Source organism: Sitophilus oryzae, unplaced genomic scaffold (genome assembly GCF_002938485.1).
Source record: "Sitophilus oryzae breed Bouriz unplaced genomic scaffold, Soryzae_2.0 scaffold_170_pilon_pilon, whole genome shotgun sequence".
Taxonomy (NCBI): Eukaryota; Metazoa; Arthropoda; class Insecta; order Coleoptera; family Curculionidae; genus Sitophilus; species Sitophilus oryzae.
Window position 1 is genome coordinate 771,724 of NW_022146402.1, and position 21,043 is coordinate 792,766.

General features: G+C 34.3%; 1 protein-coding gene across 1 annotated transcript; it reads right to left on the minus strand.

The window, feature by feature from the left end:
• Positions 1-15,132: 15,132 nt before the first annotated feature.
• LOC115881258 (piggyBac transposable element-derived protein 2-like) lies at positions 15,133-16,908 on the minus strand. Its single transcript, XM_030898674.1, has one exon. It carries the CDS (start codon positions 16,906-16,908, stop codon positions 15,133-15,135), a length of 1,776 nt encoding a protein of 591 aa, XP_030754534.1.
• Positions 16,909-21,043: the final 4,135 nt, after the last annotated feature.

Consider the following 21,043-nt stretch of genomic DNA (forward strand, 5'->3'; position numbering starts at 1 on the left):
GATGGTAACATTATTGGTGCATAAGACTTTCTGCCCGAGCACCGTGTATTAACTATAAACTGTGCTCTGGGTCTACAGTTAATTTTCCCTCGATTTTTCCTCCACTTGACTTCAAATGACACAAAACACACGTAATAACACGATCACAAAGCATTATCTTTCGAAACGCAGGGTATTTGACATAAGTTGACAGAAAATTATAACCTATAATTTGGCAAGACTTTGACAAGCCTCAAAAATCTAAAGGCGAGTTCATATGCATCGGCGTCCGTTTGTCGTCCATCGTTCCGTCAAACCAATAACATTGAAATATGATCTGTCATTTTTGAAATAAACCAATAAAACTACTTAAAAACAACAAGACACGCCGCATGACGGATTTATTTTTAAACCCATCCATAGTTAACTTAAAAAATATTAGAAATTTTTTTAGTAAAATAAATAGATTGGTATGTGCGTCATCTGTTTTTCTTCTGTCATCGTCTGTCGAAATCTTACCTGAGAAAAAAAACATAAAAAACTGTTACGTTGGCCTGGGTGCCAGAGCACGAGGGTCACAAGGGTAACGAAAAGGCAGATGAAAGGGCCAAGCAAGGCTCATCAATGCCATTCATAGGCCCAGAACCCTTCTGCGGCGTTGCAAAGGCGGCCACGGGAATGGCCACGGAACGATGGGTGGCCAACAAATATCTAGAATGGTGGAGAAACTCACCAGGGCAGAGACAGGCGAAATGGTTCATTGTAGAACATTCGCTAAAATTCACGGTAGACTTGATAAGCAAGGACATAAGGACAGTCAAAGCTGTAGTAGGTCTACTAACAGGGCATTGTAAGCTAAATAGGCATCTAAAACTGACGGGATTGACAGACGAAGCTATGTGTAGGTTCTGCCAATCTGAAGAAGAAACGTCAGAACACATTTTATGTCGGTGTGACAGCCTGGCAAATGTGCGGTTTCCGGTAATAGGCAATGATAGGCCATTGCCAAGGAGCTACATGGAGGGTTCAGTCTCCAAGTTGCTAAACTTTGTGAAAAGTATAGGACCCTATACTTTTATTATATAGCCTAAAAGATCATCAAAATCGGTCCACTAGAACACACTATATAAAACTTTAAAATACAACAAAATTTTAAGGTGCCCGTTTTTCGTGCCGGCGAGTGTAGTTTATCTCATTTAAAAATTGCCTCACCATAAATAAGCTAAACCAAACCAACACAAATACATCGTAAAAGAATATGTAGGCGAAGCACAGGTGTTTTGATAGAGTTGCCAAGGGCAACATATTAGCTTCCAATTTTTCCACAGGCGAACGATTGACTGCCAAATAGGCTTTTCCATCGAACCGGCGTCAATTGTTATCCAACTCTCGGGGCCATTGTAAAAGTTCGCAATGTCTCGAAAGTTATTTTAGATAACGTTTGCGAACTTCAGGCGAGTTCTAATAGAGTTATAGGGAAACGTTTGCGTGTAGCAATATTCTTATTTTGTTTTTTTTACCAACGACAATGTATTTAGAAGTGACGTTGCTCTTCTTTCATTTGAATATTAATTTTGCCGTCGCTATCCGTTCTTGCAATAATATGGTTCCAGTTAGTGGAGTGCTTTAAGCCCTTATGGGATACAAACCTCGGAATTCATTTACTGTGAACGAATTTTTATAAAACTTTTTGCATTGTATTGTTAATAAGATATATTACAAAGTTTACCCATTTAAATTCGTTGTTTTCACTTTAGTATTTAAATAAACACACATACAGGCCCGGCAATGGATCTCTAGGCATAGGAATTACATGCATTGGAATGAAACGCCTATAAAAAGTCTATGCTTAAACAGAGATGGACAACAACTTCCCCGTTTCCACTTCCACTACGACTGTCTACTTAGACAAACGCCAATAAGATAACAAATTTTGGAAATTCCGCCACCTCCCATCCACTCATGATACCCATCTCCCTGCCCTTTATTTATCGCCATTATTTTATTTCCCTTCCCGCGCCTCCGCACCTCGCTATTCCGACTCCCGTCAGTTCATCACAGAGTTGCCAGGTCTACCGGTTTCGTCTGTAAGCTACCGATCTACCGATTTAAAGAAAAATCTAACGATATATTCAACTGCGTCTTTAGTTTTTACAATAGAAGCACTTATAAAAAGCTGACTTATTTGACTAAAAATTAAGCGACTGCCGTGTTGGAATCTGTATAATTTGACTTTATTATTGTTTCATTAAATTTTATTTAGTAATAACACACATACAGGTCATCGTTCTGTCTAGTTGCAGAGTTACAGAGATATTCCTAAAAATCCTTATTACTCCTTATTACTCCTTATTAGGCGCGGTATTGGCGACATGCCCGAAGAAGTTGATATCTTTTGAAAAGATTTTATTTCATTCATCTACTAAAGTTGAACCCATATTTTCCCCAAAAAATGTAAACAAAAAACAAAATTTAAGTTAAGAAACAACCTAAATTCGGACAAATATTTTAGTGATTTTCCCGTCAAAAAAATATATTAATATGAAAAAAGAGTTGAGAGTTGCTACAGCTTTCCCATTGAAATGAAATTAATTTTAGATATCACTGATCAAAATTTGTACAAAGGTAAAAAGTGACTGCTACACTAATTTGTGACTGCTATCCCTACTTGTTATAGTTTTATATGTTTTTATTAATATATTAATATTATTTAATTCAATATTTTTTTTAATATCAAATAATATACCTAGCTATTTCTAATTCTTGTTATATTTATTATATTTGTATTTTATTTGAGTGATCTATTATTACGACACATAGGAATGCTAATTTTGGACTTAAATATTATATTTTATTTCGTTTCTGTACTTTTAATTTTTGTTGAAGATCTACCGAGAATTTTGTTCTCGTATGGAATTATAATCTAACCAACCCGGCAACCCTGTTCGGCTACTCCTTATAAAGTTTTTTTCGGCCTAATTCCTTTGTCACAGCCGCGGCTTTGTCAAGCGCCGCCGCCGACCGACTGTGTCGGGGCGACTGCTAGGAAGATCGTACAGTATTGCCATTTCATAGAATTGCACTTGCTATTTTAGAAATGATTTCAAAGTTTTGCATGTTACTTTTCGTTTTAGAAAGAAGTTATGTGCCTAGAGAAAACATTCTTAAAATTGTTTCGTACTTTATTTAATATTTCATTAAGTAGGCAAGATAATGGGATTAGAAGATTTAGGATTTTGACAAGCCAACATAATTTCGATTTAATTGAATGGCAACACTGTCCGTCCTGTTTCTATTTTTTCGATTCTGTTCTATTAGTAGGCGGTAGCCCCCACACAAGCGTCTTAAAGACCCGCCCGGCGCCCCCTCTCGCAGGGGCTCTCTCGTCGTATCACTTCTATGATCACTTCCCCTATACGATGGTAGGGAAAACACTTTATCCGTCTCTGTTGCACTGCAGTGTATTTTGCAGCCTTACCATCTTTTTTTATCCCATTGAAAACCTCCTATTGCTAATATTCCTTTGCCAGTAGTGTATACAAATGCATACATACAAGATGGCTCCGTATTCCGGAAAAGCTCTGTATCAGGATTCCTATTTGAGATTTTCACTCCAAAACTTTTACAAAATATGTCTTTAATGGTAGTTCACATTTCAAAAATATTTTTATAGATATACAGGGTTGCTATAAAATTTCGGTTCCAAAAATACTTTAATACCATAGAGTATACTAAATGGTTTTTGAATTATGACCACGTCCATGAGGATGTCAATCTACACGTCCAGGAACCTTCGTATGAGAACTTCTAATCGAGACGATCAACTTATTGTAAGTTTATCGCTAAGAAACCGCCGCGCCGTTTGCCAGCTTTTCAAATTGATAATGAATTGCACTAAGTGCAATAATATACTTTTCCTTAAGCCTTAAAGAACGTACATATTAGCTAACGGACTATAAGAAGAAGATTAAACGAATCAAATCTTATGTCAAGAAGGCCTGCTTCGGGACCAGAACTTACCAGATGTGTTGACTAGACCAAAAAGCAAAGGCATGTAAATGTCTTAATGTAAAAATTACGAAAAATGTTACTGTCTTCTTCAAAACCGAATATTTCCAACAAAAATAAAGCTAATGAGAAGAACTAAAAACAATCTATCGATAAAGGATGTATCTAGATGATAAAATTATTTTTAAATTTCTTGCTGTTTTAACATATTCCACTTTGAAAAAGCAAATGATCTAGCTAGAAAAGGAGCGAACACTCCACTAACTGGACCAGAACCGTTCTGTTTTCCAAACGGGAACCAACTGAAAGCGGAACTGAAGAATCTGGAAGACTCCATCCGTAACTTGGAATGGGTGTCCCCCAACGGTCTAAGACACTCGAAAAAGTTCCTTAGAACTTATGACCGAGGAAAATCAAAGGTTTTCCTTGATTTAAGTAAAAACAATCTTCGGATTGTCACGGGGTTTCTAACAGGACACTGTCTCCTCAACGAACACCTCAGTAGGCTGAAACTGAGAAACAACGGCGAATGCAGATTTTGTGGGGAAAATGGGGAAACACCAGAACACCTTATCACTGAGTGTGCCGAGACGACGACCATTCGTGCCATGAACCTTGGTACGTCTGATGTCGAGGATGGAGAGCTAGCCTCTGTGGAGCCGTCTCAGATACTGGCTTTTCTTAAAGCCCTGAGACTGTATGATGAGTTATAACTCGTTATAGCTCAAGAAAGGGGAACACACAATAGATCTATAAGGTCGCGGTGATTAACTCCCCTCCTAAACATTCTACATTCTACAACATATTCCACAGGGTGTTTCAAACTTTCACCAAAATATCAACATTTTGTTTTCCCTCGTATAATTAACAGATGGGGAGTTTCATTTTTAATTTAGAAAAAGATACTAAAAAGTCAAATAATTTGGCTACACACTGCTTAAAAAATCATCAAAATCGGCCCATTAAAACAAAATATATTAACCTTTAAATATATCAAAGTTTTAAAGTGCCCATTTTTCGTGCCAGTGAATGTATTTCAAAAACTATACATTTTAGTCATATACTTTTCTAATGAACCAAACCTTTATTTTTTTACTAGAATCCAAAAATCAATTAATATATACGGTGTTCCATTACAAAAAACATATGATGATATACTTTGATGTGTAACTTTTTTTGGGGACACCCTGTAGAACTCTACATAATTTTAGAAAATGCTTTAAATTGACTTACATATTTTTTTTATTTCTTATAAAATTTCACTTCAATATAAACTTCTGTTCTCCTTGCAAAAACCACCCTCTATAATTCGATTTTAAGCCAAATTTCAATGATTAGAATATAAGCAGAATAGGTATAGCTTATGCATTAGATTTATTTATTTCAACAAATTTATTTTAAAATAAGAATTAAAAAAATCAAAAAATTAAGAACGAAATAATTAAGAATTTACTAAAATTACTAAAATAAAAAATTAAAAGCAACGAAAAAAAATGGGTAAACATTTTAGTATTTTATCTATTAACACAATACAGAAGGTTTCACATTAATACATTCGTAGTAATTGAATTCCGAGGTAAAAGTCTCTGGGCACTCTACTAAGTATAACAACCCAAGTTCGTTCAAAAAAGATGAAGAGGTAATATTTTGGCCAACTGTATGAAAAACAATTTAAATGAAATAAAGGAACCTAAGTTGTGTTAATAATATTTTTATTGTGATTACCTCGGATGCGCCTCGACAGATGCAATATTTTGGGAAATTTGAGGAGAATAGGCTATGTAAATGAAACGCTAAATTTGTAAATAGCCCCTCTTCAGTGGGACTATTTTTTTTTCGATTTATTATAATCCAGTAGCTGGTGCCAGTCTCACTGGTACCTACTACCCTACTAAGAAAAATGAATAAAATTAAGAACGTATATATATATATATATATATATATATATATATATATATATATATATATATATATATATATATATATATATATATATATATATATATATATATATATATATATATATATATATATATATATATATATATCCTAATTAAGAGGCAATGTATACTGCTATCAAAACTTATGCCGAACTGGTCCGTTATGGGGGAAACCAAGCGCAGAATGTTGGCCGCCGTGCAGACGTCTACCATTCTGTATGCTTCCGAGGTCTGGGGAAGGGCCGTTGAAGTGAAGAAGAATAGGGAAAGGTTAAGGGCAGTTCAAAGGCGATTGGCGCTGCGAATATGTCGAGGGTACCGCACTATATCAGCAGATGCGGCAGAAGTAATTAGTTGCATGATACCGATAGATCTTCTAATACAAGAGAGGATGCAGAGAAAGGCGTGTCCGGATAGATCGCGAGAGTATAACCGGGAAAAAATACTGAACACATGGAGCGACAGATGGAAACACAATGTAGACGGGAAAGCGCAGTGGACAAGACAACTTATACCACATATAAGAAACTGGATAGACCGGAGCCATGGAGAAGTTACCTACGCTATGACACAATGTTTATCAGGACACGGATGCTTCAAGAATTACTTATATAAAATGAAACTTACCGATAGTCCAAAATGCATCTACGGTGACCACGATAACGACACAGCAGAGCACACAATCCTGGAATGCAAAAGGTGGACCTATGAAAGAAATAAATTAATGGAGAGTCTAAATACAGAGAAACTAACTTACACTAACTTGGTTCCAACGATGCTTAAGTCAAATGAGAACTGGAAAGCAGTCCGGGAATATATGGAGGCGCTGATATCTGCAAAGGAAAACGAAGCCAAAAGGTTTGGAAAGTAAAAAAAAAGAAGAATAATTTGAGTGTACTTACCATACTGCTCTAGTACTGCTTTGTACTTACCACACTCGCTAGTGTCCAACTTTGACTGAAGTGCTCAATTACCTGTAACATCACAATAAAACTGCCTCCCCCAGAAGTAATGCCGAAAGGTAGTTCCTTGGGGAGATACTCAAAGCGGTTTGTGGAGGTTTTTTAGTCGGTAAGGTACCTCAACCACCCCGACAGTACCACTACGGTCTCTGGTTTGCGTGATTTTTCCCCACGAAAAAAAAAAAAAAAAAAATATATATATATATATATATATATATATATATATATATATATATATATATATATATATATATATATATATATATATATATATATATATATATATATATATATATATATATATATATATATATATATATATAATGTCTCGTTAATATTAGACTGACAGTTAAAACCAATTTTTATTTTACTTTTGAGCCGTGTGCTATTGTCCCATTTTTCGATTCAATTCATTCGGATCTGAAATTTTTGATAAATGCTTCTACTAATCTGCCGCGTAATGCTCCAAAACGAAATATACGGATAGTTTATGTTTTAACCGCCCTATAATCCGACATTTTGTAAATTATGCGTCACCATTACGTACCTACACCGTACACTCGTAAAAATAACAATAAATGCGAGTGAACACGATAGCTCATTTATTTCTAATATCCCCAAGCTTTGGTCCCATTAGGGCAAATGGCACGTCTTTAGGTTTATCGAAGGTTTAAAGGATTTTAATTATTATGAAACTATTATTTTTAATAAACAATAATAATTTAAAAGTTTTATTTTTAGTTTTATAATTTATATAAGTGATAACAAATTCTATATTTTCTTAAAGGACTTGGACTTAATATGTAGAAGATACTTTTATTTACAAACCTTTCCCTTTTTTTACTGTATATTATAATTTATCTTAGTGAAATATTTTTTTTTCTATAGCAACTGTTAAAATTGCCTTATATCTATCAAAAATAGTAGATAAAATAGTACTTTAACCGCAAGGGTAGATTAAATGATACTTTAACAGCGGGGATAGATTAAAAACTTTATTTCTTCTCAAACGTTTTTTAATTGCTTCCATTTTTAAAAATTTTTGTATTCCTTTTCATAAGTTATTCGAGATTTAAATGGAAGTAGTTTGGATATGGCGTTTGTCGCCTCAGCCTGAATATCTGTTGGTAATTTACTTATTTCATTTTGAGCCATTTCTGGCTCCAATTCAATCAGCAATCGACACGAAAGAGAATTAAAACATATTGACTCAAAACTGACAACTAAAGAGACAGCTTTGTTTACTTGTCAAATTACATAGAAACCAACGCCACCCAGCACAATATTTTTTTTCTACTCGTAATAAATTGCTTGAAATAATAATTCCTAAATATTTTTTAAAACGTAAAATATTATTTTATGCACGACGATAAAATTGCATTATCGTCTCCCGAAATTAATTAATCTTTTCGGTCGAATGGTATTTTATCGTCTTGTATAAAAAATAACTATGTTTAATCTTTTCAAAATAAACCTCTGAAATTTTTAAATTTTATTTTACGATACTTTTTATTCAATAAAGGGTTTAAGTCGCAAAAACATCAAAGCAAAACAAAGACACGGCAAAACCTGGATGTTTTAAAGAAAGTTAATACTTTATAAACATTTTAATCCAGATGAAACGGCGAAACATTTAAAGAAAGTTTATTTTTTCATCCTAAATTCTTCGTTTTGAAATACTGTTGTGTTAATTTTATTCCCAACAAATAAATTTTGGTTTAAGACGAATAAATTAGGCGTTTCATAAATATATTATTTATATATATAGTATTTATATTATTATATATAATATTTAGAGTTTATTCTGAGAAACAAAGTGTGAATCATAATTCACACAATTATGAAATATTGCCATTAATCTAAAATCAAGTAACGATTACTATTCCAAACATTCAAACACATAATGTGACGATCGCCTTTTGACACAAAAGGTACAGGGCGAGTAATAAATAAGTGCAAATATTTTTAGATTATGAGGTTTTTTTCGGAAGTAATTGCCCAAGTGCATCAAAATTACCGATAATTTTTCATGAAAGCATGTTGTCTAAAAACTGCATGAGTTTATATTCATATTTTGCCATAAGAGCCCGACTCCGAAGGCGACTCCTTTTTCCATAATTTTTTTGAATAGCCTTCTTAGAGTGCCGTCTTCATTGTTTATTGAAGGTTGGCAACAATCTCGGCGAACATCTGACGATCTTGGGCAGCTCGATATAACAAGTGTGCATCCATACCCGTCCAATCTCTGATATTTTTCAACCATGAATATTTCTTTCTACCTATATCCCGCTTGCCCTCAATTTTTCCCTCCATTATCAATTTTAACAGTTCATATCTACTTCCACGCATTATATGACCCAGATAGACTCTCTTACGTGTCTTGGCTATGTGCACTAATTCTCTTTCGCACTGGGCTCGCATCAGCACCTCTTCGTTTGTGACATGTGCCGTCCAAGGCATTTTGAGAAGTCTACGAAGAATCCACATCTCAAGGGCTTCTATTCTGTTAATGGTGTTACCTTTAGAGTCCATGATTTACAGCCATACAACAAAACCGGGTGTACATAGCACTTCACAAACCGGTATCTAAGATTCAGACTTAGGGTGGCATTACACAGTAATGACCGCATCAGGTTAAAATTGGCTCTTTAGAATAGACTTACTGGACATATATTCGGTTGACCTCTATTTATGACCAGCCATTTTGACGGAGCACAAGGTTTATCTCCTCCTTGAGTGGTTTTATCGAATATCGGGTTGTATTCAATGCGACCGGTGGGTTGTTCTATATTATCAATATCATCCAAACCAAACCAAAACATTTTCCTCCTTCTCCTCCTCGCCATGCCAATTCGTGGGATAATACAAAAAATATTTTTTTTTGCAAACCATAATGGACATTCTTCATTACAATTTCGTACCATCAATTTGAATTCTTCGTATTTGAGTGCCTTAGAGCTTTTTTTCTTTTTAGAGGATCCATCTGCAATTCCTTCCTTTTGGCACTTTTTGCCTCCCGGGATATTTTAAATTCGGTGTCAGTAAAAGGATTAAATTTAATATTATATTTTTTGGTATTTTTCCATTAATAGGTTGGCTGTTACATGGCCGTTTTTCCTTTTCATATTAAATGCCCAATCGGTCAAAATATTGGCCAGTGCCCATGGTACAAAGAAAACAAGGTATGATCGATAGCGGCTCCAATTTCGTTAAGTTTGCGCATACCACCTGTGACGTTATACGCCATACAAAAAAATATCCATATTGTTCAATTGCCACTAATAAAAAAAAGACCTAAAATAGGGAAGAATTAGGACATAACCCCAAAAGTTATGTTTTGACATCGAGCTTGACATTTGAAAAATTATTTCACATTTTGACACAATCAAAATTCACAGATGACACAATTTGAAATTGGCGCGCAGAGCTTGCCGACCAATAGTGCCGTTCACCTGTGACGTAGTGACCAACCTGCGCAATATCATACCTTGTATTCTTTGTATCATGGCCAGTGCCGAGATTGAGATGTTCGCATCCAAAATGTAGATTCTATCTTTTATAAAGTCCATAAACTGTTTCCATACATACTGGTTATTAATTATAGTGTTCTTCGGCTTACTTTCGGCAACTTTTTCTTCAATTGCACTTAAAGAATCGTTTCCAAATCGGGACATGTTTAGAATACCTATTAAAAATACTTTACGTCTAAGTGACAAATGTGTCATTGTCACTTAGACATTCTGCGGGAAATTTTCGCCGGGTAATTTTCGATTTTCGCCCAAAATTACGTGCTTCATATAGGATTTTTTGTACATGAGTGAAATTTTTGAAATTTTTTTTAGTTTTTAGTTAAAAAACATAATTTCTTGATAATACGACAACATAAGTAGTAGATTAAATATACAAGAAAGAAACCCCACAAAAGATCCAATGGTTCTCAAAATTTAAGTAAAAAAAAAATTTTTTTTGAAATTTTGAAACTATATTAACTCGGTTATTTTGGACTTATTTGAAAAACGGTAAGGAGAAAATATACCAGCCTTGAAAATATTTGCACTTATTTAGGACTCACCCTGTATAATGATATATTTTTTTACTGTAGAACAACGTTTATAGAGCACATACATAAAAGGAATAAGAATAGTTGGATTAAGTTAAGATAGAGATAAAGTTGATATATTTAAATAAGAAAAAACTCAGTAAGTGAGGCTAATAAAACTACTTTTTCAAATTTGTCAAGCTTTCAAGAATTTTATTCCCATCATATGGACAGTTTGACTGAGTCAATTAGTAAAAAACATCCTCTGCACAAAAAAGGCCTTAAAACTAGCATCATATGATTTGGAATTTTAGCTTGACAAATTTGAAAAAGTAGTTTTATTAGTCTATGTGGTGATTATTGACTGCATCCTCACTTAGATTTTGAGTTTTTTTCTTAACTTAGTCAGTCACGACTAACCTGTGCTATATTTAAGTATAACTTCTTCTTTTTCTACTTATTTGAGATCTAGTCGATCTGTTAGTTTTAAGGTTGCCTGTGTAGGAGTTCTTGGGAGATGGACTGCCAACTGTCTTTCCATCTTTTTGGAGGACTGTCTCTTACTCATGGGCTTCCCTTCAAGAGATATGCGTGGTAGCCTGTTTTCTTCCATGCATTTTACGTGTGCGAACCATTATCTTTTTCTTTGCCTACCCCATCTCACTACGTCCTGTATTCCACATTGTTGTCTGATATTTGTGTTTCTAATTCTGTCTCTTCTAGTCTTCCCCTTTATGGTTCTTAGGTTCTTCATTTCAGCGACTCTTAACATGCTTTTGGTTTTGTTTGTTTCCTCTCGGATTTCTATGCCATATGTCATTATTGGTCTGATGCAGGTCTTAATTTTGCTGTCTGTTCTGTAACGTTTTTAGTTCGTTACATGTCTTTTTTATATATAATATATGATGTCTGGCCTATCATCACCGGATTCCCTCTCGTTCAGGCCGGATAGTTTATTTGACGCGTAATTTTTACGTTTCCTAGTCACCAACCCTGTTATCGTTCGACACAACCCTGTTACTATTCTGTGGAGGCGCGCGCTGTCAACATCGCTTCTGTCAACTCTCTCTGTGCTTAACCTCACTTTGTTTTGACGCTCTGTTGTATCCCAGCTTTTAGAAATGGTGATTATTTAAATCTTGCTGTATAATCTGAATCAGCTGCTATTTCGAAGCTACAGGGTAGAGTTACGGATGTCCCAACTTGTATTTGTGTTTTGCTGGCACGTTGGCGTCCCTTTTCTTTTGTCCTCCAGAATGTCACATGGAAGAAAGGACATGTTGTTTATTATTTATTGAGCCCTCGGAAGTATTTCGAGGGTCCAAGGTACAGACTGTGTCCAAGGTACGGACTGTGTCCAAGGTACGGACTATTTCCAAGGTACGGACTGTGTCCAAGGTACGGACTATTTCCAAGGTACGGACTGTGTCCAAGGTACAGACTATTTCCAAGGTACGGGTAGTGCCTTATGTACAGACATTATCTTATGTACAGATGTCCTGTGGACGAGTGTCCCCAGTAAGAACGATTTTTTCTTACATCTAAGTGCCACAGCGTGGATGTAGCTTGAGTCCCATGCTGCTTCACTCCCATTTCTAAGCCTAGTCAGTAGCTACGGCTGTAAGGATTCATGGTGTCCTCAATCTGGCCCCTTTGTTGTTTTGACCAACAGGATCGCCGACAGACAGTACAGAGATGCTAGACCACCTCACGCTGCTACTGTTTGAAGCAAGGTTACATAAAAGAACAGCTAAGTGTATATTTAAGTTCTAGTTTTACATCTAACATCTAAAATATTTTCAGTCTTAAACAATAACGTACATCTTAAGTAATATCGTACAGACTATGTTCAGTCGTTAGATTGTTAAGAACATTCATGTCGATATAATCTTTAAAATATAATTTAGATCTTAGGTTTCATTGCATTACGTCTTGTAATGGTATTACTTTTATAGATATTATTGCACTATTTTAATAGATGGATAATCAAACATAGATTCTAGAATCTACAGGTTGTAACATCTTCGATTTAGCATCATATGGAGTATATCGAATTAATTAAAGTAATGCTACATTTCATATTTTCTCTTAAACTTTACATGTCCTGTATTTTATCGTAGTTGTTTTTTCATTGATATTTAGTACGACTCTTACCACCACTTTCTTTGTCATATAACCACTATATATTTACTAGAACTCTAGAATATCATGTATCAGCAAAGAACGTCATGAATAAATCTAGTCATTAGTTTTAAGTATTATACAACTGTGTTTTCTTTCTCTGTACATGCCTGGCGCCCAATATCTGTATTTTTTTGTTTATTGTTATTAATTAGTTTTCTTTCCAGTGAAATACCTTATCCACGACTGCTCTCCGATGAAAAGCTGCCGTTCGCAGTGGTAGTGGTTTAAAAAACGCTACAGTTCGCATGAGGAAAGGAGTTTTTCCACACTATTTGCATCAGAGTTTCTGACATGGCCGTTGCTCTGTTTATTTGGCTTCTCAAATCTTTCTCTGGATCATGGTAGTACGACTTATCTATTCCTATGTATCTAAACTGTGATACATGCTCAATAATTTTGTTTTCTAGTACTAGTTGGCAGAGATAATCATATTTAAAGTAAGTATAACCACTGTATACAGGGTGTTTCAAAACAAATGCGAAAAACTTCAGGGGGTGATTCCTTGTTCAAAATAAAGGGTAGTTTGCTTCATAAACGTTGGGTCAAAAGTCAACCATTAGGAAGATATCGCGGTACAAAGATGGCGGAAAAATAATGTTTTTATTTTTTATCTTGAAAACGAAAAGAGATAGACTAATAAAATTTTATGGAAGCATTACTGTTATGAAAAAACACTTTCTGGTAATTTTTTCACTTTTTTAAAATGAGTGGAAGGGGTTGAAATAAACTACCCTTATCATTCTTGTTAACGAAATTTAAATAAAAATCTTATCTAACACATGCAAAAAAATTAATTTGGATAGTTTAGTTTGTTTAGAAACTTTTTTATCTCTTGTATTTTTTTGATAAAACTCACCGATTTGAAATTAAAAAATAAAATGTAAAGCATTACATGCCAGGACAAAAAACATTTTCTGATAAAGAATCTAGTGGGCTGCTGTAATTTTTTTAGGAAAAAATCTAGTCGGCCGCTGTTAACTTTTTAGGATGTTCCTAATATTATTTTATTTGACATTACTCTACTGCAATACGTTATTATCTAGATGATTATTATTATCGTTATTATCACTAGATTCTTAATCTAAAAATGTTTTTTGTCCTGACATGTAATGCTTTACATTTTATTTTTTAATTTCTAATCGGTGAGTTTTATCAAAAAACACAAGAGATAAAAAAAAAGTTTCCAAACAAACTAAACTATCCAAATTAATTTTTTGCATGTGTTTGATAAGATTTTTCTTTAAATTTTGTTAACAAGAATGATAGGGGTAGTTTATTTCAACCCCTCATTTTAAAAATGAAAAAATTACCAGAAAGTGTGTTTTCATAACAGTAATGCTTCCATAAAATTTCATTAGTCTATCTCTTTCGTTTTCAAGATAAAAATAAAAACATTATTTTTCCGCCATCTTTGTACCGCGATATCTCCCTAATGGTTGACTTTGACCCAACGTTTATAAACAAACTACCCTTTATTTTGAACAAGGAATCACCCCCCTAAAGTTTTTCGCATTTGTTTTGAAACACCCTGTATATTAGAATTAAGTCTAGGATGCTTTTTGAAATTTCCGTTATATCCCAGTCTTTGTAAATAAATAAATATTAAGTTTTATCAGTGATTTTGTTTTCGACAACACAGTTTAATTTAATTCTCTTCTCCTTCATAAAGGAAATTAACGTTTTGATCAATAACATGGAAAACTCAGAACCACAATCTTAACCCATTAAGGCCCAAATGCAAATTAATAATAAAATACCCAATTTTATTAGAAAAAGTAACTCAGTTGGGTGTAAGTAATAGTTAGAAATATAAAAAAATGGCAATCTGGGCTTTTAGGAATGCAATATGGCGCCGTACTCAAATAAGTACACTGGGCTAATGGGTGTATAAAAATACTACTCCTTTAATACTACAAAACTATATCTATTTAAAGTATTTTTAACAAAATAAGTGAAAATATACTAGTTATTTTTGTTATACCTATACAAATAAAAAACTTAGGTCATAAATAAAATATTTTTAAGTATGATATTTCTCAAAACACTCTCTTTCTACGCAAAGTGTAACAATGCACTTTTTACAACGCCATCTAATACGCAAATGGCACACGCTACATCTAAGCTGTTTCTCAATCTTCTCTGGGAAGTGACCAACATTGTCATATCTCACAGCACCAGGAACTTGACATGGTCGATTAGTTTTACGAGTTTTATTGTTCAAGCGGAGATAATACCGAGCAACATATCTTGTAAAGTCAAGAAGGCTAATTTTTTCTTCCGGCGAGGCACAAATTTGATGTAACTTCCAGGAATTTGTCATGGTTACATTGACCATATGAGTGAATAAACACCACCACCATTTCTTGCCCCTTATGCTTATTCTGTAAGTATTTGTTGCCTGGTCATTCAAGTCAACGCCGCCCATTCCAGCATTATAATTTTGAAAAACCAAAGGTTGTTGGACCGTAGTTATCTCCTTTTTGGCTCGCGACCATCGCTTGACGTAGTTGAGAGGTTCAATAAAATCGTGATTACTAGCCATTGAGCAAACACTATTGTCTTTCCATTTCACAATCAGTAAGTTATTCTCACAGTTAAATCTATAGTCGTATGTGCCCCTTTCCTCTTTGTCCATCATTTTAGAAGACTGAATGTTACAATTCTTCTGCCGATTTTCACGAATAGTGCCTGTAGCACGTATACCTTTAGCTGTCAATTGGTTCATGAGACGAAGAGTGGTAAAAAAATTGTCAAAGTACACTATGTGGTCAGCTGGGTTGTCTAGATGTTCTAGCAATGAAATTACCACATCAGCACCAAGACCAAGTGATTGCCCCTTCTTCTCACTGTTTTTGCCACAATAGGTGTCAAACGCGTAGCAATACCCGGTTGAACTGCACAACATCCAATCCTTGAATCCGAAGCGGACTGGTTTTCCGCGGATAAATTGTTTGGCGGAGTGGTGCCCAAAATATTTCACCATTGCTTCATCCACGCTCAGAGATTTATGAAAAAATCCCCACTGTCTAAAATTTTTGTTCAAAATGTCCATAAGGGGCCGTAACTTGAACATTTTATCATTTTTATTTATTTTATCATTATCTGCAAAATGTAGGTATCTTTTTATTTCTAGAAATCTATTGCGTGAGATAGATCCCGAAACAATTTTGACACCTAAATCTTCATCTAAAGACCAATACATCCTCTGTTGTGGCAATTTGTGATACCCAGAGAGCAACAAAATTCCAATGAAAATTTTCATTTCTTCCATGGTAGCAAAAAAATCATGATTATTTTTCTGTCGAGAGTAAATAATTGATTGCTCTATCATAAGTTGGAACACATTATCGTCAAACAGTTTCTCAAAAATTTGCACTGGATTATAGCCACGTAAACTTTCCTTTACTTTTTCTAAACGATCATTAGCGCCATTTTCTGTGTCACGTGAGAAAACATAAACCGGCTCAATTTTCTCCCATACAGGATTTCTCTCTTCGGCACGAGGACGCTTGCTGACAAATATTGATAATGGCTCGTCGTCACTGTCACTCCATTCGTCTGTATTGCCAAAATTTACTTCAATATATCCGGGCACATCGTTTGGAATATGGCTTTCCATAATATTATCATCATCAAACTCTTCTTGATCGGTGAGAACATCCGGTTCTGGTGGCAGGACTATTACATCAGCCTCGTCTTCGTGACTCTCAATTGCATCCGCAGCTTCTTGCAATGTAGAAAATATTTTTCGACCATAAAAACTTGTGGTCGTTATTGGTTGAAAGTCGTCATCCATTTCTGAAACAAAACGTAGCTTGAAATTAAAAATTCATACTTGAGCCCACTGTACTCATTTGAGTACATCCGTGTTTGGCGCTGATTCACGTTTCAGGAAATGAGGTTATGAATCTATGGCTAATTTTTACCACTTGTTTAATACATATAAAATAGATATTTGGCGTAATTTGTCAATAATTATACAAATAGCCTCCTAAATATATTATATTCACTTTACTTACCAGGTTCAAAATAAGTCATATTTTAAAACTGTAACTAATCTTTTCAAAACACACCAATACCTGTCAACTATCAGTAAACACTGCCCAGAGATTAATAAAATATGGCGCGATAGCTAACAACTTAATATATTGCCCATCAGATGGCAGAGTTTGTCCAAAATAACTGTACTCATTTGAGTACGGCGGGCGTTAATGGGTTAATTAAGTCGGTTATAGAACGAGTTCTCACAGAACCAGATTATAACACTTGAAATTATGAAAATTTTAATTAAACCCTGGTCGACTGATATTTCAAAAATTTTAGCATCATCCAGCGGAAGTGTAAATGGCATTCGTGAAACTTTGGAATGCTAATTTCATCTTGTTCTGAAAGAGTATATTAGTTAAAGCTGTTATATATTATTTACGTGAAAAAGTTCTACAGAAAATTTAAACAAGGAGAGCAGTAAATAGCACTGGGGTTTCGGCAGCATATTCTGCAGGTAAAAATAAGTAAAAAAGTTCGTATGAATGTATGTCCTATATTGTGTACTTTTCGAGATACAGGGTGTAGAAGTTTTATTTTTATTATCGATTTTTAATAATTTCTGAAGTTATTTCAATATTTGAATTAAAATTGGTGTCTGGGAATTTTTTGACATGAGAAATTTGATTTTGATGTCAATATTATGAATTCTATTTGTAGGGGGTGCCAGGTGCCACCTACATGTGTTTTAACTGTTTTGAAGAGTAATAACTCTTCGTCCGTATCTGTATAAAAGTACTGAGTAAAAAAATATACATTTCCGTGACTTTCTACATAAAAAATGTCTCTTGGTAAAAATCGCTACGAGTAATTGTTCTCAAGGTATTTAGAATAACAACAATAAATAAATTTAATATAAAAAATAAACGCGCTGAGTAGATAGTTTTGATTATTTTTTAGTTTGATAGATAGATAGTTTGACTGAAATAATAAATTCAGGAAATTTTTATTTTTTTAAATTAATGACAAATTTTTCTGCGAAGAAATGATGATGACACAAAAAATGTCGCAAATGGATATTTTTTTACTCAGTAGTGTTATACATGTACGGACTAAATGTTATTACTCTCCAAATCAATTAAAAAATATGTAGGTGGCGCTCTCTACAAGTAGGAGTCATATTGGCATCAAAATGAGATTTCTCATGTCAAAAAAACTCACAGGCATCAATTTTCATCCAAATATTTACGTTACTTCATAAATTATTTGGAAAAAATCGAAATAAAAATGAAATTTCTACATTCTGTATCTACGATACTCAGCATTTTAGTACATACATTTATACGAACTTTTTTACTTATTTTTATCTGCAGAATATGCTGCCGAAGTTTCTGGTATACAGTTCGGACCACCCTGTATAAACCGAATTTTATGTAAACACTAGCGTGTACCCGCGACTTTGTTCGCGTCGAATTAATCATTTGTAATGGTGATGATAAAGCATAGCAAGAATTTCCATTAACATACAAACTGGATAAATTTTCTCACATTTATGTCAGCATGAAAAAAAAACAATATGGCGATATTATTATATAACTTGGTAATATTTGAGGGGTAGTTTCATCTCGTTGGAATTTGAGTTTCGAAAAATCCGTTTGCCAAAAATAAGCTTTTTACGTCAAGCAGTTTAAGCAGAATCGTGGTTAAGAAATTACCCAACTTTTTGGAACACCCTGTATGATTTTTTAAAAAATTTCAAAATATGTAAAAAAACAAAATAAATTATGCGTGTCCAAAACCTTGTGGCAAGTGAAAAAATGCTGAAACATCTAGAAATAATAAGAAAAAACAGCAAATTGGTCGAAGGAATTTATCCTTATCATTTACTCTGATAAATGTTTAAATAAACTTTTCAAATTTCAATCCTTCATATTTTTTCAATGATTAGACCGATTTTCAAAAACGAAGCCGAAAAGTATAGAGAATGGAAAGCCCTTTTCATTGCGGTACCACTTGACCCCCCTTTCCATTTGAAAAAAATTGGGGGATGACACCCCCGCTTAGAGGGTTGAAGATTGTGCAATCATTTTTGGGGCAAAAGTTGTCCCCCTCACAAACAAAATTGACGTGTTTTTGAATTTTCTGAAAAATAAATTATCCTGGCCGTTATGCCTTGCGGAGCGTTTTCGATGGGCCACCCTGTATTAGTATAGATTAACAAAAATCCTTAGAAACACACTCTAAAATATAATCTTCAGGAATATTGGCAGCGAACATCTCCTCGAAAAACAACACCGCGCTTTAGAAAAACCATAAATTCAGTTGTTTTCGAGGAAGTCGTAATGGACGGGTCCGTTTCAAGGCTAACGCGATTGGGTGACACACGGAAACTATCTGCGAAAATTTATTGTCGGTGTACAAGTTTCACCAAGACTAGCTACGTGTTTAAAACTATTTATATGATTTTTCTTTCCCAAGTGAATCGCGGTAGTTTGCAGATTAAGATATTTGGAAGTTTTGAGAGAACGAAATTTTTCCGATAAATTTTCGAAATTGATTTGAGCGTAAATAACGACAGTTTTAAAATATTTTTGCTATTGAGAACCTGACATATTTATTACAGCCAAAAGACAAATTGATTTAGAAGTAAAGTATGTCTTCCTTTACAACCAACTGAAAGCGGAACTGAAGAATCTGGAAGACTCCATTCGTTATAACGCTACCTTGGGTGAAAAAGTTTATAATGGGAACTCAGGTTCACCAGGTCCCGTTACAATCCAGTTACAATCCAATACAGTTCCAGCTAGCTCAGTAAATAATTAAGTAAAATATATGCACAGAACAAGAGATATCAAAAGGGAGGTGTATGGAAAAAGTGTACTGATTGAAAAGTCTAAAATATACTGGACTCGTTTAATAAATATTAAATTTAAAGTTAAAACAAATTGCCAAGATCTATCATAAAATGTAGCAAATATTTAAATACGAAATAATGAAATATATATATACTAGTAAAAATGAACTATCCGTAAAATAAATTAAATCATGAATAGTATCACAAAATATTGTTGTGACTAAACTGTGAACAACCCTGATGCGTATTTGTGATTATGATTAAAGGTCTATAAAGAATAAAATGAAATTTAAATGTAAAAATCCCCTGGTATACCAAGTTCACATACGATCGTATATTTAATGTAACAAATTTTAATCAATCATAAACGCAATAAAATAAGAGATGATTAAAGTCTTATCTGTCATCCGGTGGTCGTTCCAGTCAGTCCATGAGAAAATCCAGATTGCCGGTCTTCAGTGTCACAGTGGCATGCCTCGTCACAGTGGCATTCACGTTATAATGGCATTAGTTGCAGTACCAAATCCAGTACAAAAAAAATTGATAAAAATCTTAAGCTAAACCGTAATCATCACTAAGGAGTAATAGCTAAGGAACAAGAAAGAAGAAAGAACCCTTTCCACCATGCGGACCTTCCAAGACAAGATGGCGTCTCAACACATGTTACTCCATGGAAAAGGGTTCCTTAACTGTCCTCGTACTCATCCCAGTACGTCCACGCACCCATCTACAGCTCCTGTCCTCCAACCAACAAAGATATCCCTTTTCAAGGTTTTCCCCGGAATTCCAACTACACAGGCCGAGCTCAATTTCTTGCCAATCGGTCTTCTCGACCCTCAATGAATCCCAATTTCAAAATTTCACTAGAATTTCTTTCTTTTATTTTCGACAGAGATCAGAAGGCTTCCCCTGCTTTCACCAAGATGGTTCAAAGTCGAAAAAGGACGCGTGTTTGCAAAATCCGCAAAAGTCGTTGGACTCCAAGATACCAACCCAGAATCCAACACTGGCAACCAGTAAAACAAAAGACCCAAAATAAAATTTGACATAAAATTTTATTTAATGCATACTAATTGAGTAAAACATTTTATTA